General features: G+C 44.5%; 1 protein-coding gene across 2 annotated transcripts; it reads left to right on the top strand.

The window, feature by feature from the left end:
* The first annotated feature begins 266 nt into the window (after positions 1-266).
* On the top strand, positions 267-9,215 carry LOC137416533 (BTB/POZ domain-containing protein KCTD14). 2 transcript variants are annotated; one of them, XM_068102145.2, is made up of 3 exons: positions 267-334; positions 1,112-1,462; positions 8,559-9,215. In XM_068102145.2, exons 1-3 carry the CDS (start codon positions 293-295, stop codon positions 8,892-8,894), a joined length of 729 nt encoding a protein of 242 aa, XP_067958246.1. In that variant the 5' UTR covers positions 267-292; the 3' UTR covers positions 8,895-9,215. The 2 variants fall into 2 exon arrangements, with proteins under 2 accessions (XP_067958246.1, XP_067958245.1); XM_068102144.2 differs by having other exon boundaries at positions 269-334; positions 1,085-1,462.
* The last annotated feature ends 3,700 nt before the right edge of the window (positions 9,216-12,915 follow it).

Raw genomic sequence — 12,915 nt, 5'->3', positions numbered from 1 at the left:
GTAGCACCTCTCCGTCCCTGAATACCTGTGAAAATGGTATATTTCGTTACAAGCTATGGATAATTGTTCGTATAAGGTCATGGGCCATGCTTTAACGTTATTCCAGAGAAGAGGAGTAGAGGCCTTCTCTCGTTCTCTCACCTGTACTTCCCTTAACGGACCTGCAGGTACCCTCCCTTTTGGGACACATGTCCCCGCCTCTTTTGGACACATGTCCCCGCCCCTTTAACACATCCCCGCCCCTTTGACAAATCTCCACCCCCTACGCAACTGTTCCTGGCCAGCCCTGGGCATGGCGGACGATGTTGAACGTTCATCCCTTGGAACTCAGACGGTAAGGCAGATTCTCCATACATGAGCACACCTGAATACACCTGTTGTCTGTACGCCTTCGTCTTGATGAACATATTGCCTTCTGAAAACTAAATTACGACTCGAGAGTGTGAAATGTGTAGTCGTGAGTTGTTGTTTTTTAATCCAGCTTTTGGCATTATTTAATTAAGTTACTCACCGCACCTTTCACGTCACTCACTCACCTTTGAACATAAGAATTTCGGTTTAAAGCTTTTCTGCGACAGTCAAATCATTCTCCTGTCTACTGTGGGAACCATATTGTTTAACCTGCATAGAATGTGTAAAATTACATTTTAAAATAAATGAACAGGTTTATAAATTAATTAATTTATACGTATGTGATACATAACCGGATACAGTACACCAGAGGACCTGGGTTCGATTCCTGGTCTTGGCATGTAATTTTCCCACATATGTCAATTAATTACATTTTTAAAATTAAATAAACACTTGGTTTCTTTTAAAATCTTTCATATGTTTAATTCCTCGCTTTTCTGTTTGTCCCAACTCCCTCCTCAAATTTAATTTTTGAATATCTATTACATCCAACTTGTGCACATTTTCAGCTTCATTTATGTCAATTTTTGTTTAGAGATCTAACATGAAAAGTCTGTTTTGTATTTCTCTTTATGTCTGTCTTGCATTATCTGTTTGAGAGAGTATCTGAAACAAATTTATAGAATGCCCTCCAGGTTTTTTTGTTTATTCTTGGTCTCCCTTTCCTCCCAAGCCTCCACTGCATTCTGCCGTTATGCAGATCAATGTTGGTGGGACAATTTTCACAACAACATCCGATACCTTGCGGTCTTGTCCTGGATCACGAATGGCCGAGATTCCTTGCCCACCGCCCAGCCTTCGATTTGTATTAGACTCTGCGGGGAGACCGTTTGTGGACCGAGACCCGACTGTGTTTGCTCACGTTTTGCGGTTCTTGCGGGGAGGTGTACTCCCACCAGCTGGGGCTGAGAGCGAGACTCTGCAGGAGGCATTGTATTGGCGAGTGGAGCCTCTGGTGAAAATTCTGGAGGACTCGCCACGAGTGTTTGGGGAAAATGTTGGACGCAAACATTTTGTCGCACAAGTTCCAAACTACCAGGAGAACTTGGAGGTCGGGTCAGAACAGCCGGGTGGCTCACAATCTCACTTTTTCCACTTGTGCCATTTGGCCTTCTCTTTTCTTATATATATATATATACTGTATATATATATATATATATATATATATATATATATATATATATATATATATATATATATATATATATATATATATATATATATATATATATAATGCTCGAACCTTCCCTGAATGAAACCTGAATGAAATATACTTCCATATATATACATACATGTATATATATTATATATGGAAGTATATATATATATATATATATATGTTTGTGTATATATATAGACTACCGGTCAAAAGTTTTAGAACACCTCAATTTTTCCAGTTTTTATTAAAATTTACGCAGTTTAATGTCTCAATGTACTCTGAAATTAAGCATAGAACAAATAAACAATTGGAGATAAAAAAAAGAAATCATAGAATCATTTTGTTTAACAAAATTTAATTTAAATTTTTGGCTCAGCAAAGTAGCCACCTTTTGCAGATATAACCGCCGAACACACTCGTGGCATTCTTTCTGCAATGGAAATCAAATATTGTTCGGGAAGTTCTTCCCAACAGTTGCAGAAGTTCCCACAAATGTGTTGCACTTGTAGGTTGCTTTGCTTTCACCCTTCTGTCCAGTTCATCCCAAACCAGCTCGATGGGGTTTAAGTCTGGAGACTGTGCTGGCCATTCCATGATTTGAAGCCTGCCGTCTTGTTATTTTCCTCGAAGGTAGTTTTGACATAGCCTGGAGGTGTGTTTAGGGTCATTATCTTACTGTAGGATGAACCCCTGACCAACTAGGCGTATACCAGAGGGTATTGCATGGCGCTGCAAAATACTGTGGTAGCCCTTTTGGTCCAGGGTGCCAGTCACTCTATGCAAGTCGCCGACTCTGGATCCAGAAAAAGAGCCCCAGACCATCACGCTTCCTCCTCCATGTTTGACAGTTGGTGTCACGCACTGAGGAACCATCCTTTCGCCTACTCGCCGGCATGCAAAAACCCTGCGTGATGAACCAAAGATTTCAAATTTTGATTCATCGGTCCATAAGACCTTCTTCCAGTCTTCAGTAGTCCACTGGTGGTGCTTCATGGCCCAGGCAAGCCTCTTTTTCTTATTTTGCCATCTTAGCAATGGGTTTCTTACTGCCACTCGACCTGTAAAACCTGCAGCTCGAAGTCTTATTTTCACAGTTGAAACTGAGACTTGCTTACTTCAACCAGTGTTAAGCTGTGCTTGAAGCTGTTGTCCTGTGAGCCGCCTATCACGCAAGCTGTTGACTCTCAGAAACTTGTCTTCTGATTCTGTTGTGGCTTTGGATCTGCCAGACCTCTTCCTGTCAGAGTTTCCTCCAGTTTCCAAGTGCCTTTTGATTGTGTAGGAAACTGTACTCAATGACACCTTGGCTTTCTTTGCAATTTCTCTAAAGGAAAGACCTACACTTTTAAAGGTTATAATGGTCTGTTTGTCTTCCTTTTGTTACGTGGTCCTCCCGGTAACTACCTGGTCTTGGTGACCCCCGGACCGTGGGAGGGACCCCGCCAGAAAGATATATGGTTTATACGCTTTCGTAACGCAATCAATATGAATTCCGGTCAAGAAGAAACCCCACACCAAGGATCCGGAATAATCAATAATATATTCACTGAGCAATCAACAACCATCAATAATGCACAATCAATATTACAACCCTGTGAACTCATCTACACAAACTCTAAGATGGCCATCTTAATCTTATACATTCCTCACGTGAGCCCCACTCCTGACTCCCTCCGTGGTCAATGTCTCTCCTCTCCGCACACGGGCGGTTGAACGAGCCCCGGGCGGACGTGCTCTAAACGTGCCGTCTCGGACTGGGGCCGCGGCTGCAGCGCACCTCCTTGCCAAGCCACGGGGCAAACCCAGCGCGGCGTCCAACGTGCGCGAGGCCCCAAGTGCGACTCTTACGCGTCCTTGTAGATGGGCAAAAACCCAGCGCGGCTTCCGACGCGAGCGAGGCCCAACGTGCGGACCCGTACGCGTCTTTGTAGACGGGGCAAAATGTCCCGGACGCTTGGTTTCGTGCACGAACTCACAGTGACTGGACGTGTCCAAAGGTATTTACCGCCCAGGTAACTCCTCTCGCCAGACGTTTCGCAACGGCGCGTTTTCCGCGCAGCGTAAGGTCGATTCCACCTTCTCGTCGTCGCGGGGCGAGGAAGAAGAAGCACCGTCCTTTTCTCTCCTCGTGTCTTTTCTTCTTCCGTTTCCGGCCACTTCCGTTTCCGGCCACTGGTTCCGAAGGGCTCCTGACCCTCCCATCACAACAACCCTTAATATAATACACACGGATAAGCAACCTGAATGGTAATTTACATACATTCACCTAAATATGTAACACTCCCCCCCTTCAAGAAAGAAAGTTTGAACCCAGCGAAAACTTTCTTTGCCGGCCAATTTGGAGAAACAAACCAGATCACTCAACCCCCCCACATTATCAGTTCCCCCTGGGCACAGTTATCACTTAAAAATAAAGCCAGTTAAGCCACTCGATAGCACTTTTCCGGGAGGCCAAGCCGAGTATTCACTACATGGATGCCTTTAGGAACGCGGAGTTCACGGTTAGTCCGTGCAGGAAAGTTCTCTACATGGGCGCCTTGAGGAACGTGGAGTTCACGGTTAGTCCGTGCAGGAAAGTTCTCTACATGGGCGCCTTGAGGAACGTGGAGTTCACGGTTAGTCCGTGCAGGAAAGTTCACTACATGGACGCCTTTAGGAACGGCGTTCACGGTTAATTCGTGTAGGAATCTTGGCTCGGTGGCTCCGCCGCCTTCAGTGCTTCAACTTCTCAGAACGTCCCTAATAATTAGGGTGGGACCACTGGTCCCTGTAGTCCCCTGAATACCGGTCTTCTTCTCGGCCACTACTTTGCCAATTCTTCCTTCGGGAGCGGCCGTAACTCAGGGAGCCTCCATAATAATATTGACTGCGGCCACCACCAAAACTACCGCCCAGTTGTCCTCTCCTGTAGACCTCTCGACGCCTACGAAATGCCTTCCCTACTGTTATGGTCCGACCCTCCAAATCCTTGCCATTCCAATTCTTCTCTGCCTCTCTGGCGTTTTTTGTGCTGGCAAACGTGACAAAGCCGAACCCTCTTGACTGTTGCGTTTCCCAGTCTCTTACCAACCGCACTTCCACCAGCGGCCCATATCTGTTGAAGACAGAGGTCAGAACTTCTTCCTCTGTTTTGAAGTTCAGTCCCCCTACAAATAACTTGGCACTTTTGTCACCATCCCGAGCTGGTGTGGTGTTATTTTCCCTGCTGGGCTCTTTATCAACCCTCAGGTTACCATAAACTTGACCCCCGGCCAAATCATTCCCGAGAACCACAGATACACCCTCTACAGGAAACGTGGCTTGTAAACCGACGGTGACCGGTCCTGACACCAAATCGGACTCCAACTGGATGACCTGAAGGGGAGCACTAACACCGCCCCCGATCCCCTGTAAACGAACACCATCCCCCGTTGCCGTCTCCTCGGACCATGGCAAAATGCCTTCAAGCATTAAAGATTGATGGGCCCCTGTGTCTCTCAATATCCTAACCGGTCTCCGGTTAGTCGAGGCTCCATCCAGTGACACAAACCCCTCGGAAATAAATGGTTGGTAACCCTCTTGATGGCGATTTCTTACGCTAGCCATCGCATTCGGAGTTGTAATAGTCGGACTCCGCTCTGGGTTGTCCCTTTTCATGAGGTAACAACTGGACATCAAGTGTCCAGGTTTTTTGCAAAACGCGCAAGTAGGCCCGGAGGAAAAACTCGGGGTCTGCCTCGGGCCCCCCGAACTATAAGTTTGTCTTGGGCCCGCATCCCTCTGATTTCGAACCGGTGGGGTATCATAGTTGTCCCCATAATCATCTCGAGGCCGCCGCCATGTATGGTCGTTCTCCGCACCTGCTGTTCCCCACCTCCCCTGCGGAGATCTAGGCGAGGAGTTAGGTTCGTGGACCCCTATTCGGTGGGTTAAGGCATAATCATCTGCCATGGTGGCTGCGTCCCACAACTTCGGTACTTTCTTTTCCTGCAGGTACACTTTGATGTCCTCGTGGACACACTGCTGGAATTCCTCCACCAGGATCAAGTCCCGCAATGTTTCGAAGTCTTTCCCGACTCCTTTTGACTCACACCACCGATCAAACATGTTTTCTTTCACTCTGGCAAACTCCACATGGGTCTCACTCTCCCTCTTCCTGGCATTCCTGAATTTTTGCCTGTAAGCTTCCGGAACCAACTCATAGGCTTTGAGGATGTGCTTCTTCAGTACCTCATAATCTGCACATTGGTCCATTGGTAGCGCCGAATAAATTTCCTGAGCTTTCCCCACCAGCACACTTTGCACGAGTATGGTCCATGCCTCCTCCGGCCAGTTTAATTGTCGAGCCACTTTCTCAAAGTGTGGAAAAAATTTCGCGACTTCTTTTTCACTGAACGGTGGAACCAGCCTCACATGTCTGCCCACATCCCAGGTTTTCTGGTTAGGTGTCGACCCCGTCAGCAAGGGTGGTGCCTCTCCCCGTTCTCTCATTAACTCCAGCTCCTTGAATTTGATTTCTTGCTGAAGCTGCATGTCACGTTCCTTTAATTCCCTTTCCGCTTTTCTCTCCTCTGCTTCGAGGTCCCTTGCAGCTCTCTTTTCCTCTGCTTGTTCCTTTTCTCTTCTTTCCTGGAGTTCTCTTTCCACTCTCCTTTCCTCTGCTTGTTTCTCTTCTCTCCTCTCCTCTGCTTTCCTTTCTTCTTCTGCTCTTTCCTTTTCTGCTTTCCTTTCTTCTTCTGCTCTTTCCTTTTCTGCTTTCCTTTCTTCTTCTGCTCTTTCCTTTTCTGCTTTCCTTTCTTCTTCTGCTAACCTTTCCTGGAGTTCTCGTTCCACTCTCCTTTCCTCTGCTTGTTTCTCTTCTCTCCTCTCCTCTGCTTTCCTTTCTTCTTCTGCTCTTTCCTTTTCTGCTTTCCTTTCTTCTTCTGCTCTTTCCTTTTCTGCTTTCCTTTCTTCTTCTGCTCTTTCCTTTTCTGCTTTCCTTTCTTCTTCTTTTAACCTTTCCTGGAGTTCTCGTTCCACTCTCCTTTCCTCTGCTTGCTTCTCTTCTCTTCTCTCTTCTGCTTTCCTTTCTTCTTCTTTGATCCGTTCCTGGCTCCGTAATTGCAACTCCAGTTTCCGGAGCTCCACGTCTTCTGGTTCTTCGGGTAGCCACTCCCAGGCTAACTCGTCCCATGTTCCTAATCCCACCATAGATTGTATCACCGTGGCCTGCAACTCTGCCTTCCTCAAATTAGTTCGGACCTCCAAGTTAAAATGTTTGGCCAATTTCAAGAGATCCGACTTTAGCAACGCTCGGAACTGTGCCTCACTCGGGGTTACCCCAAAGTTCTGTGCCACAAACGCCATGGTGCCTATCGTTAACACCTGTTAACCTTCACCCCAAGACTTTCCCCAATTTCTCAAAAAAAAATATTACCAATTAATAATTAATTAATAAATTTTAATTACCAAAAATATTATTATTTTATTATTTTATACACTTTTAGATCCCGGACGTAGACCCAATTGCGAAACCGCAAATCGTAATTTGGACGAGCCCCCAATTCTGTTACGTGGTCCTCCCGGTAACTACCTGGTCTTGGTGACCCCCGGACCGTGGGAGGGACCCCGCCAGAAAGATATATGGTTTATACGCTTTCGTAACGCAATCAATATGAATTCCGGTCAAGAAGAAACCCCACACCAAGGATCCGGAATAATCAATAATATATTCACTGAGCAATCAACAACCATCAATAATGCACAATCAATATTACAACCCTGTGAACTCATCTACACAAACTCTAAGATGGCCATCTTAATCTTATACATTCCTCACGTGAGCCCCACTCCTGACTCCCTCCGTGGTCAATGTCTCTCCTCTCCGCACACGGGCGGTTGAACGAGCCCCGGGCGGACGTGCTCTAAACGTGCCGTCTCGGACTGGGGCCGCGGCTGCAGCGCACCTCCTTGCCAAGCCACGGGGCAAACCCAGCGCGGCGTCCAACGTGCGCGAGGCCCCAAGTGCGACTCTTACGCGTCCTTGTAGATGGGCAAAAACCCAGCGCGGCTTCCGACGCGAGCGAGGCCCAACGTGCGGACCCGTACGCGTCTTTGTAGACGGGGCAAAATGTCCCGGACGCTTGGTTTCGTGCACGAACTCACAGTGACTGGACGTGTCCAAAGGTATTTACCGCCCAGGTAACTCCTCTCGCCAGACGTTTCGCAACGGCGCGTTTTCCGCGCAGCGTAAGGTCGATTCCACCTTCTCGTCGTCGCGGGGCGAGGAAGAAGAAGCACCGTCCTTTTCTCTCCTCGTGTCTTTTCTTCTTCCGTTTCCGGCCACTTCCGTTTCCGGCCACTGGTTCCGAAGGGCTCCTGACCCTCCCATCACAACAACCCTTAATATAATACACACGGATAAGCAACCTGAATGGTAATTTACATACATTCACCTAAATATGTAACACTTTGTTAATTGCCTTTTTCTCACCATTATGATAGCAATATACCACTTCCTGCAGTGCAATATTGTCCAAATAATGCTTCAGAGGGTGTAATAACACTCTGTTCCAATACTGCTTTTATACAGACAGGGGGTTTGTAATCAAATAATCAGCAGAGGTTGGGACACCTTGCTGTATTATTACAGCAAGGTTGGGACACCTCTGCTTATAATTAAGGTTTGGGACACCTCTGCTGAGGTGTTCTAAAACTTTTGACCGGTAGTGTGTGTATGTATATATATGTATATATATATATATATATATATATATACACTTTTATTTTTGCCTATTGTTTTTACTCTCATTTTAACCAGGGAAAACATACTGAACTAAGCTTTTGCAAATAGGATAGAAGGATAACGGATTAATTTTTCAGGCACAATTCAAACATTGCACATTCACTCTCAACCCTGTTCAGTTAAAAAGCTAACCAGCAAAAATATAAATTATATTTGAATTTATTTTCACAATCTCATGTTTGCTTGCCTTTTTTTTTTCTTTTACCTCTCTATTTTGTTTTGCAGTTAGTGATCCGGCTAGCTCGTGCTGAAGCTCTTGCTGCTCGTCTTTCTCGAGTACTTGTGTTCGTCCAGAAAATCAGGCCAACAACGGTTCATGAGGGAGAGAGTGGAATACCTGGACTATTAGAGTATGCTCATGCTACTATTGTTAAGTATGGGCCATGGACGGCGGAGCCAGGGGTCACGGATCTCCTGGACTCTGTGCAAACTGACATCGTGAACTTGGGTTACCATGTGGAATATCGAGTTATTCCTGAGGATCGGCCATTCAGCTTGTTTCGTGAACCCTCAACCTCAAATGACCATGGTTTGTACGAGTTCATTTTCCATTGGTGGTGATTAACTCTGAAAATCTCAAACATTCATCTTTACCCGGCATTGCAATGCTGCTTGAAACCTCCTACCTTTCTGGCTTGGTATCCAATTACAGACCACTGTTTTAAAAAGAATGCCACAAAGTTCATTCACTTGCATGTATTATTGCTATAAGACTGGCAGAATTGTATTAATGTCATCACATGAGTATTAGATACGATTGCAATTTATGCTGAACTCAACAATTTGTCACCTGCAGTTTTGTATCAATCACTTTAACTTGTGCATTGCCATACGAACAAACTTCTTGTTGCCTGTGGAGCTTAATAAATTTATCAAAGGCTAGGTATCTGTACTTTTTTTTTTCCAATCTTTTTTAATGCCCTTCAAACTTTCCACTCCCACTTCTGCAGTAACTAGATGGTATTTATAAAATACTTACCCTATGCAGTCTTGAGAAGGACTTGGTGCCAGACAACTCTTCTGTTTTTTTTAAGGTTTTTTTTTCTTTGATACAATATGGATGCCAGACTGCTTGACCGATGACGTCATTTATCAAACCATATTTCTCATGGGTAGTTGATCAATTAGTTATGTTTCGCATTGATAGGTTAAACAGTTTCAGAAAAGAGGATTTTCTTGCATGTTCACTTGCATGAAGTGAACTTGCATCACTTGCATGAAGAAAATTTTCAAAGATTTTCGCATAGATCCAATATGGCTGCCAGACCACATGAACGATGACATCATAAATTTACATTCTCCAATATAATTGTTGCGCAGATCACACAAGAAATTTCAAACTGAATAGACTAATAGTTGTACTTGTTGAATTATGACGTTATAATTAGGGCACCAATGATGTCATCGTTAACAACACTTATTCCCCATGCAGAGTTCTTGAATTGATACAATGAGCCACGTTTAAATTTTTTCCAGGGAGCGGTTTTGGAGATATAGAGATGTGACGTTTTTCGGTTTTTCCAAGATGGCTCCTGTACCACGTGACCTATGACGTCATAATTATAATTAAAAAAATTATACAGGAGGAGTCACTCCTATGTTGAAAATGTTGTGTCCTTTAGATTAACAGTTGCAGAGAAAACAAATATTTCATACTGATCTGATCAAGTGTTGTCCTTGTCGAATTATGACGTCATAATGTACACACTGATGACATCATCATTAACATATCTTATTCCCCATGGGGAGTACTTGACAATGAGCCATGTTTCAATTTTTTTTCCATGGAGTGGTTTCGGAGATATAGAGGTGCAAATTCTTTCCAAGATTGGTGTCCGTACCACATGACCATGACGTCATAATTATCACCACAACATTCTACATGAGTGGATGTGATGTGAAGTGATGCCAGAAATGAGTTTGGTGACCTCAAATTAGCTGTGAAACATGTTTCATAACAGTTTCTATGACAAATGCTTCCTGGGCTATGGGTTGGCCATGTTTTCCAAGATGGCTGACAGTGGCCATCTTGGATTTTAAGATACAACTTGTGTCTTTGGATAATTTTGTTCCGAGGGCACGAAGGAACTTTTATGCCAAATGGGGACCTTTGCATCATGACTCGAAGTCAACACCCTGTTTTTAGCACTTAACATGTCCACTATTGTGAGTCGCTCTGATTTTTCAAGGCAAAAGTTGGAATGTGGAGGATGCCCAGTCTGCGGCTCGCTTTGGAGGCCAGCAATGCTACGTGATTGGCCTAGGAGAGCCCCTACACTATCTCTTATACTCAGCAGACATGCAACTTCAAGGATTGTGATGTGAGGATTAAGGGAAAACCCGTCTCATCCCTCATTGACACCTGTGCTGAAGTGTCAATCCTTCGAGAATACCTATACCGTGAATGCTTCTTGCACGTCCCACTCGCATATGCACATTCTCGCGTTCAAACATGTGATGACTATCATTCCTGTTTTAGAAACAATAATAGTGCCAGTGTGCTACAAGTGCGTTACACACCTTTCACATTGCAAAAAGTAGAAGTCTGATAGGTGTCAACGACCCAGAAGTAAAGTAGTTGGTGTCAGTTCTAGGTACTACAGATTTCCACCTGAAGTTCACCCGACTACACAGAGATTGCAGAGCCCCTTTGAAAATTACTGCTCAAAGGTGTGGGCTGGCAGTGTTAGAGAAAGTATCAACGAGGGTTTCTCATGCTGAAGGAAAGAATCACATCTCCCCTGGTTCTCAATCACTTTGATCCAAACGCGATGACACATGTCACAATGGATGCTTCAAATTCTTCGGTAGGAGCCGTTCTTTTGCAACATACAACATGTTCTGAACACCCAATTGCATTTGTGTCGCACACACATTCAGAGACAGAGAAAATACACTGCCGGTAAACATAAAGAGTTAGTGTGCATCTACGCCTGTAAACACTGGCATGTATGTTTGGCCGGCAGGATGTTTACACTACATGCAGATCATCAAGCTTTGACAACTTTGCTGGCAACATCTGGGTTAGGGTGTAAACCCATACGTACTTATTGATGGGCTGACCGACTCCATCAATACAACTTTGATGTGGAGTACCTCGTGGCTAGTCAAAACACAGCAGAGGATATACTTAGTAGAGCGACAATCACAGACAGCAAGACAAGCAAAGTGGTTAGCGAGGTGGAGGATTGCGTTGAAGTCGTGATCACACAAGTGACAGCAAACATCATAACGTGAGAGGAACTGAAATCTGAGTCATGATCCTGAAAGCACTACTACATCGCATGTTGCCTCTGGCCCATGAAGGACATCTGAGTGTCTCCAAGATGAAACAACGGCGTCACGAACCAATGGCATCAGCTTCAAGTGGACATTTTTGGAGAGATGCAAGCAGCCCAAAGCAGCCAACCTTTTCGTTGTCATTCATGATCTTCACAGCAAATTGCCTGAAAGAGCAGCTACTGGTTCTATTGTTACAACTTCTGTCATCAACATCTTCGACAAGCTGTTCACAAAGTGGGCTGAGACCATCACTACAGATGACTGGTGTCTGCAGTTCATTTCCAGACAGTTTTCCGAGTTCCTAGCAAGCTACTGAATACGCCATCATCTCGCATCTTGCTACAATCTGCAATCAAAGGGTTGCATTCAATGCTTCAACAGGGTGATCAAGGATAGCCTGAGAGTTGGTAGCATATCGGAGGGGAAAAACAATCCATTCATATCCTACTCCACCCATACACATCAACCCCACATACTCTGACTTACCTCTTGGACGATAACACCAAAACGTAACGTGAGAAGATTGATCGCCAGTAGACCTTGAATCTTAGGCGATAGCAAGGATTAATTTCCCATCCAGATAAGCGATTGCATTGGAACTGGACTACCATAGCAACACAATCACGTAGAAAAGCAATCTCGTACACATCAATCTCAATGTCGTCGCAGATGGCCTCATTACCTATTAGATTGTCAGTGTACCAAACTGAAAATTATGTTGACTGTAAATATATTTTGGTATATTTACAAATACTGTCAAAATTTAGCAACATTTCGAAATAAAAAAGGGAAAGACTTTACATTTTGGATTCAAACAAGGAGACGTAAAATGTCATAGCCCCCATGGTTTTAGCAATTTTGTTGTAACGAGTTAAAGGCTGCCAGTCGGCCATCTTTGGACAGATTACAAAACAAAATCTTCTGCATACATATTCTCTCATGTATTGTCTTTGTGCCAAGTTTGAACAAAATCGGACGATGCATCTTCAAGAAATGGTTGGGGACACGTTTAAGTAACAAAATGACCGGCAGTCGGCCATCTTGGATATGATCTCGAAAATATATGAAGTGAATATGTAAGCCATAATTCATTGTCTGTGTGCCAAGGTTGAAGAAGATCTGTAAATACATGTCCGAGAAATGATTGAGGACGTGTTCAATAACGGTTTTTTTTTTTACAACTTAAATGGCCGCCAGTCGGCCATCTTTGATCAAATCGCAAAATAAAGTGAAGTGCACGTGTATGCCATCATGTACCATCCTTATGCCAAGTTTGAACAAAATCGGTCCATGCAGGTCC

This window comes from Myxine glutinosa, chromosome 9, assembly GCF_964187855.1.
Source record: "Myxine glutinosa chromosome 9, kmMyxGlut1.1, whole genome shotgun sequence".
NCBI classification, from domain to species: domain Eukaryota; kingdom Metazoa; phylum Chordata; class Myxini; order Myxiniformes; family Myxinidae; genus Myxine; species Myxine glutinosa.
Note: the sequence above shows the minus strand (reverse complement) of the source record. Positions and strands in the feature narration are given on the sequence as shown.

Bases quoted from the DNA above. Each gene is read 5' to 3' on its own strand.
- LOC137416533 (XM_068102144.2), top strand. From the start codon at position 293: ATGGCGGACGATGTTGAACGTTCATCCCTTGGAACTCAGACG. The intron at 335-1,084 runs GTAAGGCAGATT...TTTCCTCCCAAG, and splicing joins CATCCCTTGGAACTCAGACG to CCTCCACTGCATTCTGCCGT. The intron at 1,463-8,558 runs GTCGGGTCAGAA...TTTGTTTTGCAG, and splicing joins ACTACCAGGAGAACTTGGAG to TTAGTGATCCGGCTAGCTCG.